The 27,882-nt window shown below is 40.9% G+C and overlaps 1 protein-coding gene across 7 annotated transcripts in view; it reads right to left on the bottom strand.

Moving 5' to 3' along the window:
• LOC310900473 (transmembrane protein 263-like) overlaps positions 1-27,882 on the bottom strand; it is a 195,885-nt gene that overhangs the window by 94,227 nt on the left and 73,776 nt on the right. Inside the window, exons 3-4 of one of the 7 annotated variants that reach the window (XM_083838518.1) lie at positions 9,305-9,571; positions 5,782-7,791 (exon numbers count right to left, since the gene is read on the bottom strand). The exons of the other annotated variants lie outside the window; for them this stretch is intronic. Of the exons in view, the coding sequence (XP_083694644.1) occupies positions 7,625-7,791; positions 9,305-9,571 (434 nt within the window). The 3' untranslated portion in view covers positions 5,782-7,624. Of the gene's footprint in view, positions 1-5,781; positions 7,792-9,304; positions 9,572-27,882 lie in introns of those variants that run through there. 7 annotated transcript variants of the gene reach the window in all.

The raw sequence follows: 27,882 nt of genomic DNA, 5'->3' as shown, positions 1-27,882 counted from the left end.
TCACTTACCACTGCAGCAACCCTCATCCTCCCAAACTCAGCTAAAGCAAAGAAAGCAAAAGGAAAGACAAGGTAGTAAAATATTTTTCTGTTACCAGCTACTAAGAATTTTAAAGATACAGCCTAAAAAAACAGAATTAATTGAACTCAGTTTTTGTTCTGTGCACTGGAACTAAGGATTACCTTAACTCCAAATGCTTAAAAAAATGTAGGTTCATTACTTCCAGGTATTTTCTTCACATGACTGTCTTCATTCCAATTGAAGTTATTCAATAAAATTAATTACATTTGTAATTCAATTAACAAAGAGATACATTTTGTTAAAGCAACCATATAAGAAAAGCCTGGATCCAGACTCATTGCCCTCTAGCTGGTTAACTTCTCTCCCTTAAACGGGGACGTTTTTCAAAACCATTCACAGTCACGAAGAATAAGGGCAGGTCAGCACAGGCCTGGAGTCAGCCAGGGCCACTTCTCAGTAGGTTTTGCTTCGGGTTCTCCTGGTAGCACTGAAATCCCAGGGCAGTTTATTTCCTCACCTCAAAGCAAGCTGGCAGCATAAAGAGCTGTTGTCAAGGGACTGGTGGTCATCCACGGCTCCTTCCTCTCTCTGCTATATTCACTAATTTTGGTGACCATTTTCATGACTGTATTGAGAGCTGACAATGAGAGAAGTTAATCTGGCTTTAAGACTTTCCTCAGTTCAAAAGCACCGCGTGAGCTAATGCTCCATGCTGTATTGGTGGGTAGCTTTAGAGGGCATCCAGGTTTGCTGCAGAAAAAGGGCAGGGAACAATGTAATGACATGCTTATTTCTGCTTAAAAACCTCTCCCATTTATTGGCCCTGAAGGTCACTGCCAGTCCCTAAGAAGGAGCTGCTTTCTAGCTAGTACAGATTAAGATGAAGCCACGAAAAGAAGAAGCATTTCTGTACAGTGAGCAGCTATTTCAATTAGCTTTGTTGACAGGAAATAGAGGGACATTTGATCATACATCATTCATGAGGACTTTTTATTTAATAAACACACAGCGTATGTTTTTGGAGCGATTTACAGCTTCTTTCTGTTCACTAACCAGCCATTTACCAGCCTTCCCAAACCAGAAAGCTCCCTAATGTCCCAAGAGGGCACAACACACTTGAAACGAGGCAAGATGGTCGCTGCTCATTTCCAGCTCTGCTATCTTCCTTATCACTTACTTCCAGCTGCAATCCAAAACCTTCACACATAAAGTGGAAAGAGTTTTCTCTCTGTCACTTTATGTATATTTTATCCTCTTGAACATAATCATTACCCTTGTAACAAGCATCTGCTTGGCGGTGGCTTCCCAATTCTTCCCAGACCATTTACCTGACAGCTGACTGGAAATCTGGAGACTCCTAACTCTCCCTGAGTGAACAGCTCGTGCTTTTCACCCCCACGCTGAAGCAGAGCTGTGTCATGCCCGTGGACGGCATGATTCAGAGCTCAGCCAAGGAGCCTGAAATAAGCTGAGTTTATGGTCTCTTGCTGTTGAAGTGGGCACACACACACACACACACTGAAGGCGAGTGCACAGGACAACGGAAAAGGTCAGACACGTCAGCCATCCGGGGTATTATCAAATGGAACCTGGATCCTTGGATTCGGATAGGTTTGCCTATCAAACACACACCACATCGAGTCTATACTGGACAGATAGACTTTTCGAAGTTCAAGAGCCTCTGACGGCAGTCCCACTAACATTTAAAGCTGGCATAAGCTGACAGTGGTGCTGGAAGCAATCCTGCCCTTCCCTGCCCTGGCCCCTTCTTATGCCCTTGGGCTGCCCTGGCCAAAACCCCCTACATCAGCTCCCCAGCCAGATTTACGGTAAGGCTGCACAACTCTGCACTGACGAAAGAGGCGAGCGAGGGAACGAATGGCTGGGGGCTGAAACGACTTCTGTCAAGGCAAAGCTGACTGGAGACATTATCTCGCTGGAGTCAAACCACAGCTAAAATATTAAGGGAAGTTTATGAGCCGTTTTATCACAGAAAGCAGAAATTCTTTGGGTTACTTCTGAAAGCAGTTGCACCAGCAACTCCTCCTACGAGAAGGTTAGAACCAGTTGCACGTGCGTACCTACATATATAATTGCATACCTATGTGGTAGGCCTAACCAGGCTGGTTTTAGTACAGCCCACAGCTGAGCTTCACCTCCCGAAAACAGAGAATCTGCTTCACAGTTGTCAGGGTATTTACCATAAAAGCCGCGAACAGACGGCAGCAGAGCTGTCCTTAATAAGAAAACATTGTAAACCCAGTTTGCAGTCTGTATGATGTGCTTACTTAAAACAAACAAAACCACAAACCAAAACGCAGAAGCCCAGAACCCAGCGACAACAACAAATAAAACCTGTTCCGTTTCTGATCAAGTAAATCGTCTCCCGAATTTGTGACAAGATAATGCGGCATCTACTGAGAGAACAGCAACCTTATTTACATCCAGACACAATCACAGGCATCGGTAAGAACTTACTTTCAACCAAAAGCCTTCACAGGAATTGCCATCTTTTCCACATTATAATCTGTGCTTTTGTTAACAATTATATTTCATCATAATATGGAAGCCTGAGAATTTCAGAAATTATCTTTCACACAAACAGAAAGCACCACAAAATTCATTCAAGAGCAAAGCTAGCGTTGGCCTGAAGAACCATTATAACTTCCAAAACCAGAAATAATCATCACAAAGCACGTGAAGTCTCAAAAAAGGAGAACTTCAGCATGAAAGAAAAATTGATATCATTTTGGAAACGGTCGCTGCCCTGCAAACTGAATTCTTGCTAGGAAACAAAAGACCTCGTGACTTATTTCACAAAGACAATGTTTCTAAATGACTCCAGCTGGTCGCTGCAGATAGTAAGAGCAAGCCAAGGCTGCAGGCCAAGTTGCCAAGTGCAAAGTAAGGCAAGGCTGGAGCAGGACTGGTAGCCCACAAGGATGCAAACAGCATCAACAGGAACCTATACGGATCCTGTGACAAAGCCAACTGAGTTTCAGTCCTATGGTCTCCATATGGAAAATATGTCTAATACTGGCAACATCACGCAGAAAATAATTAGAATTGCTTCAATAGTTGTTTAATACAATGACAAAGAGACTGTACACTTGCGAATGTCTTTGTAGATGAGCAAGAATATTGGTTGAAGGACAGAAAGGCATCATTAAACTCCAATGGCTCCCAAGAAGGGGGTGACGTACCTTCTCTTGGGAGCATTCCTTTGGTGGACTTGGACAATAGGACAGCACGCTGCTAATTAATATAATACAGGGGGCTGGCCAGCTCAGCACACTAGCAGTGGATATTTTCATTTCCAGTTTACCAATCTGACTACAATTCAGACTGGAATCCGGCCAAACCTTTGTATTACAAAAAAATAATGTCTTCTGTTCTATGTGGAGTTGGGGCTCTAGACCTAATTCCTCGACAGAGTTACTGAATTTTCATCAACACAATTGAAAAGGTCATTATTATTTTTGTCCTCACCTATGTCAGATTTTGAGGGATCAAAACAGGCCGTTTAGAATGGAAAATTTCCTTCATTTTTGCCAAACCTTTCTCTCCAGGGAATAATCAACTTTAGTTAAACTCACAATCTCTCACAAGCTCCAAACATACTAAATCCCTTCATAAATCCACCTCAGCCATTTAATCTACTGACAGACCTGCCACAGCCACACTGAAAACTGCTTCTAGGATCTGTGTACCTTATTAGCATGAAAGCTGTAGATGAATGCAAGAGCCTCTCACAAAATGTTCCTTTTCATTCAGCTAGAAAGTAAAAACACCCCGAGCACATGAAAAAGTAAGAAGTAATTCTTGTTAAGAAAACTCCTTAATAAAAAGAAGAAATGGCTCCTTTTATTGATTTCTTTCTTTTCCTCAATGTACTGGCAAGTGTTCAGTAGTGCAGGGTATTTATTTTCTTTATTTTCATCTCTTTCTTTGGGTCTGACATCCAGGCACTTACCAGATATATGTTGAGGCTCCGCACTGCAAATAGACCCCTTTGTTAAGCAGTATTTTATGGGCCTTGTTTCCAGAGACAGACAACGCTCTGACCTCTTGAATCACAACTCCTTTAGTGAGACAGATTTTCCCACCTACCAAGGACAACCTGAGAACACTGGTGAGAACCCTGGAAGCAGGCACTTGAAACCATAATGTTATTTATGAGAGAGCAAAATAAGGGAAAGATTAAAGAACACTTTGAACTTTGAAATTAACAATGAGTTTGCCATTTAAGTCTGACAGAGCTCAGGGTTGTGCTAAATGATAAATACAACAGTAATGAAAAACTCCCTCCTGTGCCATTCTACATGCTGTTTGCTCTCAGTTCATTTTCATGCATCTCCTTCAAAAAAACACAGAACGACAAAGGATTATTTGAAAGTCAACACAGGTCTTGCAAATTGATTATGTCTATAATCTGAAGCAACTTAATCTTCTATCCATAACATTGCCAATACTTTGGATTTTGTCACAGAGCATGCTATATTAACGTTATGTATAAAGCTTAAGCTCCCAGAGTTACATGATGAAAGGAGGATCTCATCTGAAGTGTAAGTTAAAAAGACAAGCAGTGTGTGACCATTAAGAATAAAAACATAAATGATTACATTCTTAATATATTTTATTTTATATTTATATATTTTATATATCTATATCTATCTATATAAAAGTAACAGGTTTGCAATTGTATCATTTCATTATCAGGGAAACCTCAGTATGGCATCTGATGTTCCTGGATCTCATCTCATGTATCTCATCTCAGGATTTCATGGCGAGACTCTGTCCTGTCCACAGATCACAAACGAAGGTATTCGAAGTATAACTGCAATTCTTGTAGGTATATATATATTTTTAATTATTATTAAAAGCTTATCTCTTTTGCCTCAAGCCTTCATTCATACTTCAGGATCAAGAGCACTGCATCATCAGCCAGCTGAAGTGCAAAATTATTTTTCAGTCATAAAGTCTATCTCAAAGTGTGTAAAACAGACACTAGGTATTATGACATGGGACAAGATTATGAAACTATTTAATTTCTCCACGTCTGCACTCTAATATTCTGAGTTTTTATATTCTGCTTGAAAAGCATAGATCAACATGTCACAGCACAAGAAAAACTAGAAGTCCCAACTTCAGATAAATCATGATTTTAGAAAATCTGCCAAGGCACTGCTGAAGAATTATCCACAGTACTGAAGACCATATCTGTACACATATCAGTGTAAAACCTCCACTTTGGATGTATGGTTCATTTGTGCTTTCCACTGGAATTTCAATCTAGTATGAAGAGAAAAGACAAATGGCTAACAATACAGGGTTAACTCCAGAGGGTTATTTTATTTCTATAGATGCACGTTAGGCAGAGAGCTACATTATCATCCAAAACTGGTCTACCCAGCTAAACACGTCACCTAGTAAGGGTTGATCACGTGAGGAATCCACATGGGAGGAGTGTCATTGGAAACAGGGCAGGAATTTATAAAATGGTCGTTAACAAATGTAAGGACACTGACTCCACAAAGACAGCCAGGCTCCCCGATTTAGAAGAGAAACCATGAACAGATGATGATCCTAGACATTCTCATCAAAACGATTCACAAGGGAGGCAAGACAGCTAAAACATCTGAGTGTCTGGGTAGTCAGTATTACCTGCAGGGCCAAGGCAGCTGGGGTGCGACATTTCACTTCTCTGATAAATGGCAGATCTGCACCTCAAACACTGCCTAAATGCAAAGAAAGAACAGGTACCTAAACTGCCTTGAAAAGATTAAAATTGTACTGGTAGAACATAAAGGTTCACAAGAGAATATATATATATATATATATACACACACATATATATATTCCATGTTTAAAAAGTTACAAGAGCATCAAATTAAAGTTTTCTAATTCTGGAAGGAAAAATGATTAATTAAAAATAACTATCACATGGATCTGAATGTGTCAAGAAACAAGAAATGGCAACTGCTGAATTTTTACAAAACAGAAGTGTATAGAGAGTCTGCTACGAGCTGTGTAGCAAGTTCTGGGTGGGTGTTTCTCACTGCTAGTTTCTCAGTGAAGGAAAGAAAGTCCTTTGGGGGAACTACCAAGTCCACAGCTGTTCTGTAAGTGTTGTTAGATCACATCAGAAACCACGTAAAAAAGAAAAGGAAAGGTCAGCTCTCTTTTAATGATCATTTTACAGCTGGACATGAGCAGGGTTCAGTCTATGACACTGGGTTTATCTCTTAGGTCACAAACAAGTGTGCTGCTTTGCAAGATGGATAGTGCAGCAAAGCCATCGCACAGGCAGGCCAGAGACACAGACAACTTATTGTCCCTGCGTTTTTCATTTAACGGTGAAAATGTTATCTTTCCAATGTTCAGTCGCAGAGTCAAGCTAGACAGTAGAGTAATTTTTCAGGCAACCCTCTTAAGCTTCCTTCCCAAAATTCCCTCAGAAAACTATGCAGCTTTGTATTGGGCACAGATGTTATGCATCAGTAATCAGCATCTTCTTAATAAGAAACAGGCTTATCTGGAGAAAATCCCCAGACCTTTGGCACCTGCAGAGTAGTGATTACTGATTTTTCTTAGAATCCTTCATAACAATACGGAGATTAGACTACTACTGACCCTCCCACAAAATACACAAAAAGCCACAAGTCTCTAGTACTTTCAGAATCCAAGTGATAATTGTACATCTCATTACTAAAAGATATCTGAAAGATTTGGTCATTGAATTGCTCCCTCTGCTCATACGGCATCAGTTTTCTCTATTGTGTAGAGACATCTCTCCCTGTCACATCCAACAACATTTTTGTGCATGTGTGTGTTCATTAGGCTAATCAGAAAGCATTTTTCCTCTGCTGTTTACCTCAGTTTTCCTCACCTCACACCTTCTGTGTTTCATTATTCTATGAACAAAATGGAATTGTACTTTTTGAATGTGTTCATAAAGGGAAGGAAAAGTCTGTATACACTCCTTTTGTGCAGAGGGAACTTCTTTGCTCCCCTGGGACACCAGCTGACAGAGACCCATCCACGCGGGTTGAAGCAGACACAGAAAACCCTCTCTCTGTGAAAACAGCAGCAGAATGAAGCACAGAGCCTTATCTCACCTGCTCCGCAGTTAATCCATTAACTCTCCTTTTGCTTCTATTTTCTTTGAATTTCTAGGTCAAGCTATCAGATGTCATTCTGCTAACCAAAAGAGTGGATTTAACACAGCTTTCCAGGCCGCTGCGTGCTATGAACAAACGACATCTTTTACAAAGCTCACCACATAGGAAGCCATCTAAAGACGGCTGTGAGGGAGAGACATGGAAGGCTGCAAGCGGAGAACCACGAGATGGTCACCCGTCATCCAGGAGCTTCAAGGCAGCGTATGTCAAACGGGCAGGATGTCACAGGAGGACAAAGTTGATATTCTGGTGGCAGAACCCTCAACAGCTACTGGACCCACTCTAGAAGTGCCTCCAGACAGCTGTGAGATGGCGGTGGTGCTCAAGGCCCGGCCATGACAGAGCTGGGAAAGGGCTTCTGGGCTGCAGCTATCAGCCAGACTGCAGGTGATAAAATCAGGACTTCACTTTTTAAATTATTTCTATTTTATTTTATTTTTTGAACACACAAAACAATATGCAGCAAGGTACAGGCTGGGTACGTTTTTAGGATTTCCTGGTAGCTCCCTCTGCCAGCATTTTATGATCTCTCCATCCCCATCTTCAGGCCACTGCTGACACTTGCCTTTCCTCTGTATTTCTTCAAAGTCTGTCAGGAGCATAAAAGGTGGGAGCGTCCTCATTACCATTCTAGACACAAAGTCGTCTTTTATGTCACCACCTAGACAATATTATCTTTATTTCAACACCTCTGAATACTCTCATTAGGCTGTTTCCTCTCTGGTCTGTGATCTGTTTTCTGCTAGAGCTAAATGTCATAAAAACAGCATTACCAGATAGTCAATCTTTCCCAGCCACCCCTCCAGTCTTCTTTGATGTGGCACACTGGGTTTCTATGAAATCCTCTAGAAACAGATAAGCATTTGGTAGACACAAATCCTGCTGCTACATTTCTTTTAAAAAAATCCCAAACCAGCCGCCAGTCTTTCTTTCTCTATGCAATTTCCCACTCTGAATGACAGTTGGGCTCCCACTGCTATCTGCCTGAAATGCTAGGGTAGGAGTACCAACAAGGTTATCAAGTACACTTAAAAAATTCTGCATTTTAATCCAATTTGTCACACTTCATATCCACTTACTTTAGTTAATGTATGAGCAGCCATGTTTACTAACCTGAAGCATCGCACTAGACTAAAGTGCTGGGACTTCAAGATTTGTGGACAAACTTGCCACCACATCTCCTTCCTTTCAGGATACCATGCACAGCAAACATCAGTTTCTCACATGAACCCTCTGTCCCTCAGTTAACTGATCTGATTGAGGTAAGTGGCTCCTTTAGGTTCATCTTCTCCAGCTGACTAAAGCATCCATACAACACTTTAGTTAAAAAGCACAACAAAACCAGATGTCGTTGTACCAGTCCGACAAATCCTTTTCTAAACATACCAAGGGCACTTCTGCCAGTGCGCATAACTAGACATACTGCCCCAACAGAGGTGCTCTGATTGCTGAACTATTCAATTACACAAATGCCTAGTGACCTGTCTCTTTCAGGTTCTCATTCTAATTTGAAATTCCAGTATGACTGGAAATTGGTTTAGGGTCTGAATTGTGAGATGCAAAACCAACTGTTGGAGCTTTGCTAACAGAAGTGCCTCAACCTCTCACCTGCACATCTGCACACATTTACTTATACAAAAGAGTTATACAGAAGGTTACTGGTCAGCTGCACTTTTCTCTCACTACAACCAAGTCTCTTAGATGATGCTAACATGCCACAGTCCCCCCTATGTTATCTGTTAAAGTTGGAAGGAGAGAAAAATCACACAAGCAAACAATAACTCTTTAAAATCGGTTGAATTTTGGGTGGTGTATTGACACTAGGATCGCTTTCCTTCGCCATCAATAATAAACAGACTGAGCTGCTTTCAGACATTCCCTTCTTCACAGGGAAAATACATGAGCTCATCACTGGGGCTTCCCCTTCGTTGAAGAGACTGAGAAGTTGTAGCTATTCTGGTACAAGCCAGTTAAATGCCTATAAAACAGACGGCTGTTCTCTTGTCATGCCACTGCTGCTCACATTATCCCAACTCAAGCACTATTTCTGTGTAACTACACTGAATAATCCATGAGACAATCTCTACAGGTAGATATCTTACCAGGATGCAGTGTGTCAAAGATTTTCCTCTCCATGAACGCATCTCCCAAGAACCTGACAGCCTGGTCCTGACCGCCCAGCTGCCCCTTCTCCACTTCTGGCCAGTGCAGAGGTTTAACTAATGGCATGGTGGAGCCCCGGGTATAACCTCTCTTTAATATCCAGTGCACATATTCAAGGCAGGAATTTCCAAAGACTTGGAACCAAACAAATTCAAGGTAGCATGACGGGATGAAAAGACAGGTGGCAGACAATTTCTCCTGGTCATCTCGAACAGAATAGAAAAAAAATTATTTTTATTTTTTTACCATCCACCATGCTGCTCTATTTTAGGCTATTTTAAAGAGTTCTGAGGTATTTTATTGCTACTATTTTCCATACGGCATATAAAACCAGGTCACCTTAATAATCCAGGTCCAACTGTGCATGCCTTGGAAGCAAAGGGAAATTGTAATTGCTGTATTTTAAAAGCTGTAACATCACTAAAATAGTTCTTAAACATATTAAAATGGTGTTTTATTAAATTCCCAGATATTCTGGCACTTTCCAGGATTAGAAATAAATGTGTATATTCTGGCATCATTATTTTTTCCAGTAAAAGTGCCTTTCTGTGTTCCTTGCAATTCTCCAAGTTACATAAAGCAGGCAAAGTTCCTACTTGAACCAGAAGTGCGCAACGCATGCTTACAGCCTGCAGCCCCAGCCCTACACAGTTGTAACCACTTGAGCAAATACTCGTGCCTCTGAAGAATCACATTCACTTCATTATTACTCTCTCCATGTCACCGTTTCTGCATATAATGAATTAAATTACAAGATCAGAGTCACAGACAGAAAAAATCTATAAAGATTCTAAACCATAACAATAGTGGAATGAGCAGAAATAGACAAGATTAAAGGAGTGTAAAAGGTACTATCCAAGGGATCTAAAGTTTGTAAAAAAATGCATATGCCTGAGAAGCACTATGTGACAAGGTAACTAGATTACAGTATGCACATACATATCTGCATAAAGAAAAAGAAATAGGATTGTAGATGAAGCACTAATATTGATATTGCCAGACTTTTAAGCATGAAAATGTGGAGAACAGCATTCTTAGGCTTTTCTTTACATTGCATTTCTGAATGCAATATAAAGTGATAGAAGACTCCATATATAACGCCAAGGTCCATCATCGGGCCCTTTTGCTACTGAACTATAAAGCCTTCAAATCAAAAGTACGCCTTGCCTGTTTTGTTTTGTTTTTCACAAAGCACTTTTATTGTAGAGTTCATGCAATAAATCAGGTTAAAGGTCTTCAAGGAATCATTCTGTAAGCACCAAGCCAGACTTCATCAGAGGATGCACAATCACTTCTTAACAAGGAGTACTATATGATAAATTTAATCTCCTTACTCATGCAATCCTATTGATACTACATAGTTCTGAAAACAAACAGACTGTCTTCAGGGACCAAGGAGGCATTTTATTCACCCCTTTTGTGCTCAGAAACGTCCCCTTGAGATTTCCCAGAAATATTTACCTTTGGGTGGAGAAGAAGCCCAAGAATTTAATGCCTAGTCTGACAATGTGAGTTAAATTAAGTAACTGAAAGTAGATTCTCAGAAACTGAGAACGCCTAGGTCTTAAAGGAACTGACACCGCATATGTACGTCAAATATGCATATGTAAAGAAGCATAGAACAGGCAGACAAAAATGTATGCCATTCCCCCCTTTTCACAAGTAGGAATCTGTTTTCAGTTCCAGCTGAGTGAAATTTCCCCTGTGCCATGCGTTAGAGATCTTTACTCTGGGAAAGGAACAAGACACTGCTGGCAACAGAAGGAAGGCTGCTACACGTAACACAAGTGTTACATGTACACACACAAATACTAAAACAATACAACCAACTGTGCATTTAAACATAAGACATAAAAACAAACCTATTCTGGATTCATTGTGCACTTCCTTTCTATTCTTTGAGAACAGACCTTCAGCTTCACACTGGAAACCTGACATATGAAATTGGAGTGTAGGTTGGAAGCAAGAGGATGACTTCAATATGATGGAAAAGTACTCATTTCGTTTTCTTGTTAAGTCTAAAATGAGACAGGCTAATTATACGTGGGGAATGTGTCCTACCCCACAAGACAATGAGTATTAAGGGGTTTATCAAAAAGAATGTGTCAGAAACAGATTTTTCCCATGGTTACATCGAAGTTGCACATGGAAAAACAACTGTTTCAATCTAAAATGACACCAAAAAGCCAATAACTCTTCAAAAGTAATTTTCCCTTGACAAATCATTTGAAGAGCCCATAAAGATAAGAGAATACCCAAAAAAACAGCCTTCTTCTACACAATCAGGTTCACAGACAAGCCAAAATGGTATGGTCACTTCACAGAGAGACACAGTGCTTTTCTGGAGTCTACTTTCTGGACCTCTTCTGTGAAATCTCAAAGGAGTTTCACTTGTTTGGCATGGGCAGTGGCAGATGGGCAATGCAATGGAATGCTTTCCTCAGTACTTCAGAGGCAAATGCTCCCAAACTCCAGCTGTCACATAATCCCTGTGATCAGCTGAAGGGGAGAGACACAATTGTGTTCGCACTGACCCTGCAATTTTCAGAAATAACCAAGCCTCTTGGAAATTCCTGCCTTCGGATTCATGTTTGTCCCTACCTAAACTTCTCACTGTGAGTTTCAGAAGATCTTAACCGCAGCTACCAAAGTCAGGTGCTGGAAGATGAACTCCAAGCTGTACACTTGGACACTTAAAGTGATCCATTCCTCATAAGCTCAGAATAGACCCCATTAAAACTTCTGTAAGAAACATGTCTTATGCTCCTGAAAACATCAGGTTAGATATCAGTGGAGCAACAATAACTTACAACCAACTAGCAAAGGAGAAATTACGCTACTGTGCTCCCTGTAGAAAATAATCAAAGAGGTATAGTGAAATTAGAGCAGTTTTATGTACTAAATGCATGTTATAATTTAAGAGTAGCATTATTGCTACATAGGAAGATTACAGCCAATAAAAAACACCAGTTTTCTGAACAGCAACATAACTGTTATCCTCTGATGCCTAACAGAGAAAACTGGACAATCTGCAAGAAGGTCCAATTGATGTTAATGAAACTGTTTCAGTCCTTATGCTTACTGTGTCAGTGCTTTAATTGTACCTCCTTAGAAAGTCTTTTCTATCATTTGTCTTGTATGCAGTTATCGCGTCTCGGAAGGGAGCAGCATCTCCTCTACTTCTCCACACTCCGTTGTGGTTTAACCCCAGGAGGCAGCTCAGCACCACACAGCTGCTTGCCTAGGTGGGATCAGAGGTGTGCACAGATGAAATTTCTCTAACAACTTCAGGGTTCCACAAATCACCAAAGCGGAGATTTTTAGAGGAAGAGTCAAGCGCTCAAACGCTATGGAAAGTCAATGCAATTGGGAAGCTAGCATCTTTAGGCTCTCCTGAAAAACTTATGCCTAGATAAAAGGTAAAAACAGCAAACTGTTTTCTCTCAGTGTACTCGATATCGCTACCAGAGCTGACATATTGCCTATCGTACAGTTCCGTGCAAAGCATCACAAGTTATACTGCATGGCAAAAGGATCATTAGGAACAGAATTGTTAACTAACATCAGCAAATATCTGCAGAAATGGAGGCCTAGCATGCAATAATGGAGGTGAAGCCCTTTTTTAAACAACTTGGTATTTACACATCTTCATTAATAGTAAAATGCATTAATGAGTAAGAGCCAATGCAGCAGGGAACCTCTCAGGGGATCAATTAAGATAGACTTATTTGAAATAAAGCTGTTTAAAAGGAAACATGCAATGTAATGCAGGGCAAGGGAAATTCTCTGTTTAAAGAAATGGTTGCTTCTCAAACCAAGTTCTGATGAGCTTTCTTCACTTGTTTTAGATGTCAATTATAAGAGAAATGGAAGGCCTGCACCGCAGTTTTTCCACTTGTTACTTATTGTCACATATAACGAAGGAATACATCCACCTGAGAAGATGACCTTGCTTCAGTCAGCAAAATACAAAGTTCCACAGAGGAAGTGTGATGATCATTTTGTCAGGCAGTACAGGTTTGCCCAAAATCTGCCTCCCACTAGGTCCAGGCTTACACCTCAGAACAGAGACAGTCTTTGCTGAACACAAAAGCATTGCTGGATAAACGGTAGATGCTACCTGCGGTACGTTCGAGACCAGTGTGAAGCTGGACAGGATGGAAATGTAATGGCTGAGTCTAAATACCCAACTTGGAAAGGCTTTCTTGAGGAGCATCCACATAAGATCCTAAATAAGACATGTTCTCCTGCCAACAAGTATTGTGCAAATAGTCTAATTAGGAAGTGTTCTCTGCTGCCAGAGGCAGTCTGCTTCACAGCTTGGTATTTCTGCCAAACCACTGTGAAGGTGGTGTGCCCCTGCCTTTAAGATGCTTACTGCGGTTTCTCTCGTTGAAATGCTCGACATTCCTCTCCACAGACTCCTCTAGGTGGCATTCGATTTAATCTTCTAATTAATCCACTTTGCAGTAGCATTAATCAAGGGTGGACTCTGCCCTGCTTTTTACAAGACCTTTTGCATTTCCACCCCCCTCACTAGATTCAATTACCACTACGGTTGGTTGAAACTGCTTCCTCTTCTATCTTAAAAAGACCAATGTTATTTTTCCTGTCATCAGCTATAGTGACTCTGCTTCGCGTAACTAGGATATACTCACTATGAAACATACACATTTCTCAAGATGGTAGCTGAAGATGTAAGAGTTCTCAAGGTAGCTATCACACGAGTTAGTGTGGAAGCCAAGCTGAAAGAAGACCAAAGAAAGAGATGCTCTTTGGTGGCATGCATCTGCCCTGCTTGAAATTTACTGTTAGTTCCCCATAATGCCTCCTTTTTATAGCATCATTATCACAGAATAATTTACAATCAGCCTCACTAGTTGTATTAAGTCTCTTGCAAGTTTATAAAAAGAACATTGTAGCAAGAAACGTCAATTAAAACCACATTAAAACAGATGCACTCCGCCTGCGCTGCTGCAAGAGACAACCAGGTTCCAGTCCCAGCCTGCAAAAGAAACAGAGGTGGCACACGCAGCCTCCACAACTTTTTCAGCACCCAAAGATTGACCTAAAGTGGTGACCAAAGAGGGATCCCAAAGGACTCCAAAGATAACTTCCTGCTGCAAGGAGAAGACAGGAGGATCATTAAAAGAAGACAGGAAGCAACCTTGAGGATATGCACACACAAACACACACACACACAAAAAAAAGCAGTAGACATCTGAGCTACTGGAGACTGCAAGGGTCACATGAAATTCTTTGTTTAGGTATAGATATCTCATCATTTCATGATGGTTGTCATCAGAAAACTCCTTCTGAGCTCTGAAAGTACACTAACAGGTACACAGCTCCTTCAGATTATTGTAAATGCCAAAAAATTCCACCGGTACTATGACAATTTGTACAAAACTGATTTATGTAAATGTAACCAAGACAGGATTGAGATTTGGAGTTGGAGAGTTCAGGTTCACCTCCTTTCATTGTTCCTGAATAAAGTGAGAAGCCAAAGAAAGCAAGACAGGGGTAGCAAACTGTCTGTAGTAACATTTAACCTCAAGTGGATTTTATTCTCAGAGCAGAAAAGCTACAGGAGAGTGGAGAAAGGGCTTATGCTGACAGTGCCAATGGTCCATTAACTGCAGCTGCTCTGCTGCTGGAATGATCAAACTCAGGTTTAACAGCAGTCGTCTTTTCACTTTACAAGGAAGGCACAGAAGAGGCTTGATCCAGCTTATAAATTTTGAGCTTTTAGCGTAACTGACAAGAAACAACTCATTAATGGAGACCTAAGATCTGAAAGAATTAGTAGTATTACTGACTTACCACATCACCCAAACATAACCTCAAGGTTCCCTAATTGCTCTTGTGTTTCTCTCTCCGCCACTTGTGCAAGAGAATCAGGGATGTTAAGACCACTTTCATGCACTTGATGAAAAAAAAATACAAACGACGTAAGCTGAAAGCCTTTAAAAGCCCCATAGGCCTATGGAAAAAAAAAAAAGTGAGGTCATTATGCTCCAGTATTCTTCTCAGCTGCCCTCAGTGGGTATCAGTCATCATTACAGCACTCTGAATCATAATGGACTCCAACAGTTTAATAATGATTGCAACACCCTTCCTAATGAGGTTGGTGCTGCCCTCTGATGTGAATATTCATAAAACAGGGCTGGTAATGGGTTCCGTCTTGATTAGCAGGCTGTGGTTCTGTATCAAGTTTGAGAGACATCTTTTGATGCAAAAAAAATATCAAATTAAATCCTTGTTTCAAGCAGAGTAAATGAATTTGACTTTAGGTGATCAAGAGGGGAAAAACTTCTAATTAGACACGCAAGCAATCATCTTGTTCAGTGTTCTTTCAAAGAAGGGCTATAGGGACGCAGAATCCTAATAAACCTTCCCTCAATCACCTTTTAGATAAATGTTAAGAATGAAAATTAAATGTAATTAAAGTTCACTAATCTGATGTGGTTTCCACTGATAGCCCTTCTTTCTTTTTTTTTTTTTTTCTTCTTTGCCCTGTTATCCTTAGCTCAGACCCTCTCCCCCTTTCCTGCCAGCCTCATCTCTTCCAGCAGGAAAGGCAGGAAGGCAAGTTGCTGCCTGGAGCACCAGGCCCCAGATGTAAATAAGTCCAAGGACTGGCACTGGCTCACACTGCACTGCCCACCACAGCCACTGCTGCAGCCGCTTTTGAATACAGGTGTTGTCATAGCGGTCAGCACTGCAAAACCTGAAGTACCTCCCAAGTCATTGACATAACGCTAACACTTCTGGGGTTTCTGTTTATTTGGTTGGTTGCTTTTTTGTTTTCTTTTTTGAGGGGAGAGAGGGGCACTTAGTCCTGTCTTGTTGAACTGTTGACAACTTCACTTCATCAATAGAAAAATGAATGGAATCATCCTTTAAATATTAGGAAAAACTTCTGTCCATTAGATCAGCAGAATGACTTCCATTTCCTCCTAGGTCCAGAATGAGGCCATTATACCCTCTGGGACATCCCTGAATCCTACCAACCCACAGAACTGGAATTCGTGAGGTTGTCCTTATAAGAAAGAAGTTTCCCAGCTAATAAACAAAACTTGCAGCAATACTGCTGTTAATCCAGCCAGGCGGAGAGTGACTGATTTGAGCTAAGCTTCCACTTGCTTTTGGAAAGAAAAGAAACCAAACATTTATCCCTCTCTGTTCATGCAAGATGCCCCCTCTGCACAACAGGAAAAAGAAGGCAAAAATCAGCCTAAATAGAGATTTTTGTTCACCAACAGGAATTGGACTAGATAGGAGCTTTAATAATAACAAATAATAACAGTAATAATAAAGCTTCTGCACTCCAATGTCAGTCAGAGCAGACAGGAGTCTGCAGTAAAAAAGGGATTTCTAGCCAAATGATGGGGTGAGGGGAAAAACAAAAGGAAAAACTGGAACCAGGGCTAAGCTGGTCTCCCAGGCTCAGTATAAAGCCCAATACAGGTGCACAGTGCTTTTAAACCTCTCTGCGAAGGTGTTAATGTGAGATATCCCATTGCAAATATAGGTTCAGGCACTGCTGATCTGTACGATGGGGACAAGACTGCCAAAAGCACAGGACAAACAACGTGTGAGAGAGAGGTTTTTCTCTGCTCTCCTCCATTTACAATCAGTCAGTATTAACTTGGGCAAAATATATGCCTGCCTTCCCTTCCCAGATGCTCAAAAGTATAATGAAATCATGAATTCATTACTGAATTCAGCTTCTCTGCCCTCCCACCCTAACTTCCCTTCATTAGTGCAGGCCGTTCCCTTCCCTTTACTCTCCAGTGCTTCGGAGCAACAGAAAACGCTGTTTATGGGAGCGCTGTTTTCTCCTCCTGGCCAGTGACATTTTAAAACCCCCAGCACGTAGGTGCTCAATTGCAAGAGCACTCGGTATCTCGGCGAGCAGCTGCTGTGTCACTGCCAGCCCTCTCCTGCAGCAGACCTGTCACCAGCCGCCACAGCTCGGTGCCAAGCCCACAGACCACTGGGGGCCAGCAAGCAGATGGCTTATCTCAAAGTCTAATTATCGGTGCTGACTGAAAAGCCCACAGCCAGGATCAGAGTGGGACTGGGCTTTGCTGGTTTACCATTTAGGGGAAGTGGTGGTAAAAGAGGATGGGATAAGGATGGATGACTGCGACTTTGCTGCCAGGCTCGTAGCGCACCCCAAGATGTTGGGGAACGCAGGGCTGAATTCTGCTCTGGGTTCTGCTGACATCTGACTCGTTGCAAATGATACACCAGGAAACATGAAACATCATTTACAAAAACAGAAGCAAAAATCAACACCTTCCCAGCATCTTCAGGTTTCACAGAAAACGGTGCAGCAAGAATTAACAATACTTCCCTCCTCTTTTGTCTGCAATAAACACTGCACGCTGCACTGAGCTACAGACCATACTCGATCTGAGCTGACAGCTCAGAACAGTTTCCAACCATACCTTTTTTTTTTTTTGAGCTTGCAATGAAAAGAACAATCCCAAATAAGTGAGCTAGCAACTCAATATTAACCACACCTGTTTCGTTCACTTTCAGAAAAGAACAACAAAGATAGCCATATTAGAAGGAAAAAATCAGCCCAGCAGTTCTGGGTCTTGTTTTTAAATCTAGGCAAATTTAGAGATAAGCCTGAGCTCAAATTAAGAGAGACAGTGACACCAATGCAATGCAAATAGAGCCCAGAATGCCAATGCCCCTCCGTCCTTGCCAAACAACCATATTAATATCCTTGGGCTTGGGCCATCCACGCTGCTCTGTACTCGTCCTTGTTTGCAATACTATCTGCTTTTTCAGCAGCAGCAGTTACTCAGTGTTGTCCTAGATGCCACTGACCTCTTATCTCTTCTTTTTGCAAAAATTCTAGGGTTCCTCACTGAGTGGAGTACCCAGCGCATATCAGGCTAAGACTCAGCCAACTCATTTCAGCTTTGAAAACACAACCAGTTTCTCCTTTACCTTTCCAGACAAGTTACCTTTTAAGACAAGTTCAATACCGTCTTACTAAATATGTCATCCCCGAAATTGTGGCGACAGAAATCACCAGGTCTCTTTCAATTGTGCCAGTTACTCTTCTGTATCTGAAAATACTAGTAGCTGTATTATTCATATTTAGTTACTATGACAATAAGAAAATCTCCAATGGCAGAACAAAAGTCTTATTGTGGTTGCTTCTACAAAGGGATGAAAAGTCACAAAAGCAAGGAGAACTACATTATCTGAAATGGCCTTAGTGAGAGAGCCAGAACTATTTAGATGAAAAAGGGAGGAAAGGAGGACATGTCTGAAAGTCAAGCAAAATATTCTCCAACTCTGCAAATTAACTGTAATACTAATATAGAAGTTAAAAAAGGGCCATGTGTTGTTACATGACAACCACATGGCTAAGGGCATCCCAAGGCTTCTTTGAAGAGGAGAGCATTCCTATCAATGTCATGGATTAGCATTTGTACGGGTTGCCTTCCATAGCCTTGAAGCAACCAACATTTGTTCTGCAGCTCAGCATGTCACCGATTCTGCATCCCTCCCTCTAACCTGCCTTTTTGCGCCCATGTGTGCAAACAGTCCACGACAGGCACCTTTTGTTACCCTATTCCACGCAGCCAGGCTTCAGGGAGCAGAGAACTACAGCAGGAGATCGCTTACCCCATCCTCTTGGTTAGGGAGATGCAGGTCACTGGAGGCGGGGAGGGAAGGCAGAAGAATTTCCTCTAGCTGGGTATCTGCTTATCTACATAAAATGCTTTACGCTGAATAAAAAGAGACCACAAAATGTTCGTATGACTTGACAAATAGGCTGCTTCTTTCACTGCTCAGTCTATTATAACCCCGTCACACAGTAACTTGAAGCAACCTGGCAAAAATGTAAATCAGAAGGCAGGCAATGCTCTCCACCCAGTCACAGGTGATGGAAATGCTATCCAGAGAGAGGCCTGCAGGACGTAGATCTGCACAGATCTGCTTAGGCCAGCTGAGGGTCTTTAAGCTCACTACTTTGAGTGCAGGACAGCCAGAGCAGTCAGAGTGGGCTTGTATATATTGTTGCTTGCCACACATACGATACAGTGCTGCTGCTTTTATGGCCACAATAAAAAGGTGCCCGGACGTGCCCTTGGAGGTGTTGCCACACTAGGGAATATTTGGTACTTCATTTATTTCTCAAGCAGCAAACTGCAGGGTGAGGACCTGAACTTCGGTAGTCAATGTAAGGCATTAAGTAACACTACATAATATTTGTAGCTCTACCCTTCAGTTTTATATTAAGGGTGTCAGTAAAGGAAGAGGAATTTAAAAGCTCTCAATAAAGTCCTCCTAATTAGCATATCACCACAGTCTCTGAGCACCTGCGTGGTTTCAGCGTTCCCAGTATTCTTTCAGTAATTCCATCATCTGCCACAATCGCATTGAACTACCGCAGCTATGGAAGTAGTCTCTTAAAAAAAGAAAGATATTGGAATGCATAGGCACAGGGAAATATAATACATTGGCTGAAGCAGACAATGGGTATGATTTACCATGACTATTTCCAACTGTAATCGTTATCAGATGTTCCACAGGCAGATTCAGAAAAGCACATGCAGGAATTAACTAGCCTAAAGGAAACATCAATTATGTCCTAAAGCAAAAGCTTACGTTTTTATTTTTTTAAATGAGGACTGAAAACTGGATCAGGCTAAAAATCCACCTTGCCCACTGTCAGTCTCTCTTGGAAACACTACCTGGGCACAAATGAAGGGAAGAGCAAGGCAAGCTTATAACGAATGATACTTCCTCCGCATGCTCTCCGAGTTTCTAGCTGTTTACAGCTAAGGCACTTGAACTCTTGAGTCTTGTGCTCAATAGGTCCTAATGGATTTTTCTTTCACAAATTTGTCTCCTCACTTCTTAAACCCATGCAAATTTTGCATCAAAACAACCCGTGGCACTAAGATAACAGTTCAGAGGTGTTCTGAAAAGAGATACTGTCCTTCACTTGTTTTGTGCCTACCAGCTAACCTCATTAATGATCTCCAGTTCTTGTACCAGAACTAGTCAATAACTATTCCCTGTTCTCAATACTCACAATTTAATAAGCCTCTATCCCAGATTTTCTCCAAGTGGTTTCTTCTCCACAGTGCAGAGACTCAGTCCACAGACACTCCTCAATATGGAAATTGATGTAGACCTTGAATTATGCTTGTCATCTTTCTCTGCATCTTTTCAAGTGAATCTTTTTTTTTCTTTTTTTTTTTTTTTTCCTCTGAGGGAGAAGAGTGATGATAGGAGGAACAAAGGAACCCAAACCACACAAAATATTAAGATGAGGATGCCCCATTAATTTATTCCGCACTACAAAGATGTTCTACTTTATTCTCTGTTCCTCTATTAACAATCACTAACATTCCTAACATGAATTTTACTTTTTGGAGCCTATTTAGTGGTAATTTTGAATGCTATTTATATTCATAAAAAACAGAAAGCCTTGTTTCAAATCTTATTAGAACGCCCTGAGACTCAGCAAACTTCTTTCTGCCCAATTCTTCTTAAGTTCAACTTTGATGGCCATAAGTTCAGCCAGGATTTTCTTCCATTTCACCAGTGAGTCTAACATATTCCCTTAAATTCAAAGAACACACAAGAACAAAATGTTAGCATTTACTCTTCTTCTCCCTCAAAAATCTTGTCCTAAAGCTCTTCAGGGGAGGAGGGAGGAACCTGGATCAACCTGCCTGCCTACATTTGTATTTTCTCCAAAGACTGACGCATTCTAGAAAGGTATGACTGCACACCCTTGGTTGTTGAATGATGGTAATTATTAGCTACACGTAAGTAGGTACATTCACAAGTTGCACAGGCTAGTTGTGGCCTTCAGAGAACATCCTAATGGAAGGGACATCTCTGCTCCAGCGCTGTCTGCATTACTCAGGCTGTATACCACGTCCTGCTCATGAGCTAGCTAGTGCTGCACAGCCAGGACACTGTAGGCTCACTCTGCTAAAACCTGGGCTGTTTCTACAGATGTCTCCATAGGTCCTTAGCAAGTAGCAAGAGAGCTACTACAGAGATCTCAGCTCAAACGTTCAGTAATCGCTGTTCTCAACACTGTCAACAGCAGACGCTAGATTTAGCTCTTCAGTTCATCTGACTCTCCTTCATAGCTGTCCCAACCATCTATTCACCTCCATGGAGCTCCACTGGAAGCAATACTATGAAGTGTTTAATCTCATCTGATTTTTCTACCCCCACACTTTCAAGCTGAAACTGTGCTGCAACACAACATCTGCCACTAAGCACTCCTTGCTACTTCACCCCAGTGACTGCCCGACTTTTACTGCTGGAAAGAACAAGCATTTCTCATGCTGCTCTCACTCACAACACAGCAGTAGAGAATCATGCTCTGAACCCTCACCTTATTGATCTTCCGTTTTCACCTGTGAAAAACTCAGCTATTTGGAGGTTTAGCCCATGCAAGTCTCCAATTTTCTCCTAGTCTCTTTCAGAGGCTTCTAGGTGTGCAGAGAGACCTGAAGTCTCCTGAAGGAGGGCTCTGGTCCTAAGATTAGCAGCAACACTGCTGCAACAAAGTCAGCTTATTAGAGTAAGGTAGACGAGACTTCATTATGGATGCGCCTATGCAGAATTCCAGAATCCCTTAATATAAAAGTTCAGCTAAAATCTTGACAGAGAAGCATAGAGGAAAGACAAATACTCACCCCTCCTTCCCTCATCTTACTGTTTTCTGAAGCCTTAAAGCATCTCACACCCATACGCACCATCATACTCAGAGTAATACCACTGTACAACATACGATATCCCATCAAGTTCCTAGGATGAAAGCTGTCTAATAAAAATATTTCATGGCACATTCTTGATTGTTTCACACTTGGTCTGCAGTGTAACATGGCAGATAGATGGAAGTAATATTTCAGTGTAGAGTTCCAAGTATGAAAAGCAGAATACCCACATTCTACCTGCTTACACAAATACAAATTAGTATAATCATTAAATTAACATAAATTAAACATTTTTGCAACAGCATCAGACATGGATGTCTACCACTTGACCTTTCTCACCTTCCCCATTTGGCTTCCTCCATATTGTAAGATTAGTTTCACAAAGAGAAATTAAGATTAAAAAAATCCATTGAAAGTAAGAACATCATGTCTACATTTTTACTGTTAAGAGTTCTCTCTCCTAGCTTAGTCCTTCACGTCATCTCACTTCTGGCTTCTCCTGACAGTAGCTAGTAGTGTCAGAAGCATCAGCACTTTAATCACTGGATGGGTGGTAGTCAGTTACTCTCTTTTTCCAGTGCCAGAAAATGATCTTACACCTCTTACACCTCTCTTCTCACATATAATAGATAATTATATGGTAAAACACCCACATATTTCAAATTTACTTAGAGAGGGAAAGAACGAGGGTTGCATTGACTGGGTTTGAATACAACTGTTGCTTTGAATATTGACTAAACTTACAGTTCCCCAAGCACACCACCAATTACTAAGAACATCTAAGCATACTAAGCACGTATGAAATACAGTAATGTATTTTACACTGTTTTCTATGCATCCACTTCTTTCTTTGCACGCATAATACAATGGAGAACATACCTGTGCTATCTAAAATGCCTGCCTGTCATAGCAAGTCAGATGCCACGTTCAGTAACAGTTACTGCGTGTTCCTCTTCATCCCCCAACAATGATAAAGCAGTCTCCTGTTTTGTCACTACTCACCATAGCCCAGAGGCACCCTATAGCTTTAGGAGAGAATCCCTTAGTTTTCAGATATGTACCACTGAAAACTGCCTTTCATAAAACTTAGCGTGTTTGGGAAAAAATGTAGGTCACTTGGTAAACTGGAATCTAGTCTTTACTGGCCGGTGCAGTAACAGCTGGGATATGGGAACAAGCATCATTTCTTTCAGTGAAGTCCAAGAATAAGAAAATTACCTGAATACTTCCATAGCACGTCAATAATAGCCAGCGTTTACAAGTAGATGAACTATTTATTTATTTAGAGGGTAAACAAAGGCTACAGTGCCTACTGGAATTTGGGTACCAGAGCTTTGGTACCCGAAGTTCCTACAGGAAAAAAGTGCCAGTCTCTCTGGCAGGGCTACTCTGTGCATCTGGATTTGGATGAAAATGCACATTTTGAAATTAGATGGAACCATGCCTAACTAAGAATTAAAGTCTTGTTCTGCAGAGACAATGCCTACAAAGCCTGTATACGTAACGCACATTCACTAGGGGAAACCAACCCCAAATGGTGCTAAGTTAATTAATTGCTTAGTGTTAACAGATGGTTCATATCTGAGCTGCGGTTTTCCAAATTCCTACTCTTGTGCTGTTGAGCCATTTGGACAAAGGAAGTGAGAGCGGAGGAGCTAAATGTTACACTCACGTTGGGTCCAGTGATCATCACGTTATCGTATCTGTTCTGCAACTTTTGTACACAGAACTTCTGGAGTATCAAACTTCCAGAGTTCTTGAGACAATGAAAGACTTAATCCTAACAAAAATACGTTAAGAAAATTGGCGTTCTGTGACCTATAGCCACAGTATTCTGGGGGACTTCAGGCTATAGGGTAGATACAGCAACTAAGAAATGAATCAAAACCGTAGTTCTTCTGACTAAATTATTTTTTTCCCTGCTTCTCCAAGATGTTTCCCTAGGCAAGTGTCTTCATTTCTTTTTAGTGTGGACTGAAAAATGTCAGCAGAGAAAACCATAAACATACCTCTTCTATTCTGTCTCAAGTTTTGAATAAAGCTACAGATCCGATTCTTTACTGCAGATTATCAAAGTTCTTGTGGGGATTTTTTTTTTTTTTATTTTTTTTAATGATGCTACCCAACTGTGAAGGGAATAAAAGAGGGAAAAAAATCACAGCCATGGGAAGGCAGAGCGCATCAGCCAGCTGGTCCTCAACATGGTGAGCAAGAAAATCCTGTGGGGTTCTCTTCCTCACCTCATCTGGTTTATTAAACCCCAGAGACAACAGACTTCACTCAGTCAAGGACACATGAGTTGCAGGCGGGGGAAGACCCTAAAGTGCAAAGCAGATTAATTTTTGGTTTTGCTATGACAAGCTGTTGGGGGAGGGCTGCTGAGGAGGGCTACACAAATGCAGGGTGACTCACAAGCTCATTGTTCCAATTCCCCAGGGATAAACAAACTTCTCTCTGATGAAATCAGAATGCACAGCAAATTTACATGACTGATGACTAGGTAACAGAGCCCATAAACTGATATAACTTACTTATTCTTTATATGCATCCCTTATATTAAAAAAAACCTGAAGGTTTCAATTTTTTAATGTGTAATATGAAGTGTGATTATTAAAAACATTTTTCTACCAGTGAGTTCCTCAAAAATTATTCTAATAATCACAGCTGCTTAAATTGACTTTAACACTGTGATTCATCACCTTAATTACAGAGGCTTCCTGAGTTTCCTGGCTGTAGGATTCCTAACCATCCCACTGAAAATGCACAATAGGTCTTCCATAACCATTTCATAGAATATCCTGAGCTGGAAGGGACCCACAAGGATCACTGAGTCCAACTCCTGGCTCCACACAGGACCACCCAAAAATCAGACCACATGTTTGAGAGCATTGTCCAAACGCTCCTTGAATTTCGGCAGGCTCAGTGCCACGACCACTGCCCTGGGGAGCCTGTCCCAGTGCCCGACCACACTCTTGGAGAAGAACCTGTTCTTAACACCAGCCTGACCCTACCCTGTTGTAGCTTCTTGCTGTTACAACTAAGCTCAGCAAATGACGAAGATGCTTCCAATATTTGACCAGTCTTAAACAAATTACTAAATCCAGGACAGACTCACCAAAATATAAATGCTTATTACTTGACCAACTGTTCAAGGGCTTTGATTTCCCTAGTTGTAAACAGCTGCATTTTAACACCATCTTAAAGAAAAACAAAACTTAGAGGTCTCCAACTTAAGCAACGACAAGAGACACACCTCAGCTAACCTTTGGGCTTTGCAACACCACTGGCCGTGCTTACGGAGAAGAGAGGAAACGAGGTTCTTTCTCCACAGTGGGAAACTGAGCCTGCACAGGTGGCAGCACAACGCCACTCGGAAAATGGAACGGACAGGGCATGTTAAGGGAAGAAAGACGAGAAGCACCTATGAAGGGGGAGGGAGTGCAAAGCAGCACAAAGGCAGCACTGAGGTGAGAACAGAACCGTGTAGGCGATTTCTGCTTACGTGGCAGGATGACATGCCAGCTAGGTAAATGACTGGTGTTTTTCTAACAGTTTTTTTTCTTAGGTTTCTAACATCACTCATTGCTTTCTTATTAACGTGGCATTTCCTTTATTGTTTTGGTCCATTTCAGCCAAGTAGCTCTGTGCCTATGAAGTCTACGTCTCTGACCTGAACACTGGGAGGTTAAAAGGTTTGTTCACAGAGCGTTCTGTAATTACTACAGACAATTCACTGTCGTCCAGTGGCTTCCAACTCCCCATTACATCTATTTTTAAACAGCTATCAAATCCCGTACAATACAGCAGCTCCTTGGATACACGGGTGTTTTTCTATACAGAAAGAACACAGCAGACTTCAGAGCAGCAAATAGATATTTAGTTACATGTGCAACGTTAACAACATCTTCGCCCTAATCCTATCACCCAGTATGCTTTCAGAGATTGTTTTACACAATATATTACAGTTAACTAATTTGTTTATCAGAATCGTACAAGAGCAAATGACACTACAAACTATTTCCCCATATCAACATTTTTTTCTGTCCCAAACAGGCCAACAAGCCATTAATCTAGCATATTTTCATTATAAGTAAACAGCTGTATGACACGAGCTTTAAATTAAACCCAAACATTTGAGCCCGTATATAGCAGCATTTCGTCAAAATGATAATCAGTCATCAATATTGTATGTTATGCTATGCCAGTGGACCACATTACTGCATAGGCATATCTTTCATCATTTATTTTTCAAAAGAATTATTAGTTCTGAAAGTCCTACTATGGTCTAGAAATACATCTTTTCTAGTCTGCTGTACTGGATAATCTTCCTTGATTGCCATTTTGTATTATCTCTATTTAAGCTGTGCATAGATGCAAGTGCTTTTGCAGGCTCGTTTTCATTTTTTTTAAAGTATTGAACACAACAAAGTCCAAAAAAGGCTAATTTAAAGAAAGTGTTTGTTCTTTGTTTCTTTTTATGTGTCAACATAATGGTCAGAGGATTTAGATGTTAAATGGCATGCACTATAAGTAGTTCAAAAACCCACTCCAATAACAGTGCAAAAAGTGTATATGGGTTTGATGTTTCTTCCTAATCCCTTATGTAGTTTCCATTACAGGAACAAAAGGGAATAATAAAAAAAAAGCTAATGCTGAGAGTTAATTCATAACAGCAAAGAAATTGCAAATCTTGTACCTACCATATCTAGTTGTTCCTAATATATACCTGAAAAATATACATGCATATATGTTTTACTGATGCTACGTCACAAAACACGAATGGAGGAATTAGAAGTAGATTTTTAAATTAGAAAATCTCCTCTTTGAGGGGAAAAAGCAAGCCATTAGATGAACACATTTACAGTTGTTTTCACTGCTAAAAACAGATAAGGCTTTTGCTTCAGGGAACTAATGCAAAGGAACTTCCTTGAACTAGAACTGTGAACGCACGCACTTCTCTTGCAAGATAAAGCAGTCAGGCTCAACCTCAGAAAAAAGTTAAAGTGCTGACTTTGCTCAAATTCCTTTGTTGCAAGATGGAAGATCTTTCTCCCTGGTCACGTGGAGGTAACTCAGTTTCTTTAGTTACCTTAAAATAAATTGGACTTCTCTTGATCATATTTAAATTAGACATTGAAACCAGCATCTTATTATTTTGTGATAGTGTCTGCATGTAATCTCTCCTTCCCAGAACAAATTACTGTCCTTCTCTTACTAAAATCTCTTACAGATATTTGAAAGTTTCTGCACCTGCTTGCTATTAACTAACAAGAAAGCTAAAGAACTGATAACAGTCACTAACACTTTCCTTCTTCCTCCTGCCATTCTTATTTTCCCTTCTGATAAGTCACTCTCAGATTCCTCTACTATCCCTTCTCCTAATCCAGGCACATGATGTTAGCTTCAAACTACCTATCCCCTTGTTTCTGGTTTTCCCTACACAACCTCTAGCTCTGACTCTTTCATTGCTCCCTACAACGGCATTTCACCATTCCCTTGCTGGCTCTCTTACTTTCAGCTCTCAGCTGCTTGTCAGTTTACACTTTTAGCTTCCACTTCCTCTGCCCCACCTTTGTCTGACAGCATTTATGGGACATCCACTTCACTGAAAATGTATTGAAACTTCTCTACAGCTAGTTCCTAGAGCCTAATGCTACATTTCAGCCATTGGTTGCACCAGTCAAAATGCACTTAAAAGAGCTAAATTAAGGGATAATTGACTAAGTCTACAGTTTTCTTCAATTATGGTAGAATTTACAGGAACATATACAGGTGAAAGAGAAAGGCAAGGC

This window comes from Anser anser (assembly GCF_964211835.1).
Source record: "Anser anser genome assembly, chromosome: 5".
Taxonomy (NCBI): Eukaryota; Metazoa; Chordata; class Aves; order Anseriformes; family Anatidae; genus Anser; species Anser anser.
The sequence above is the reverse complement of the archived record's forward strand: the minus strand, read 5'-3'. Positions and strand labels throughout refer to the sequence as shown.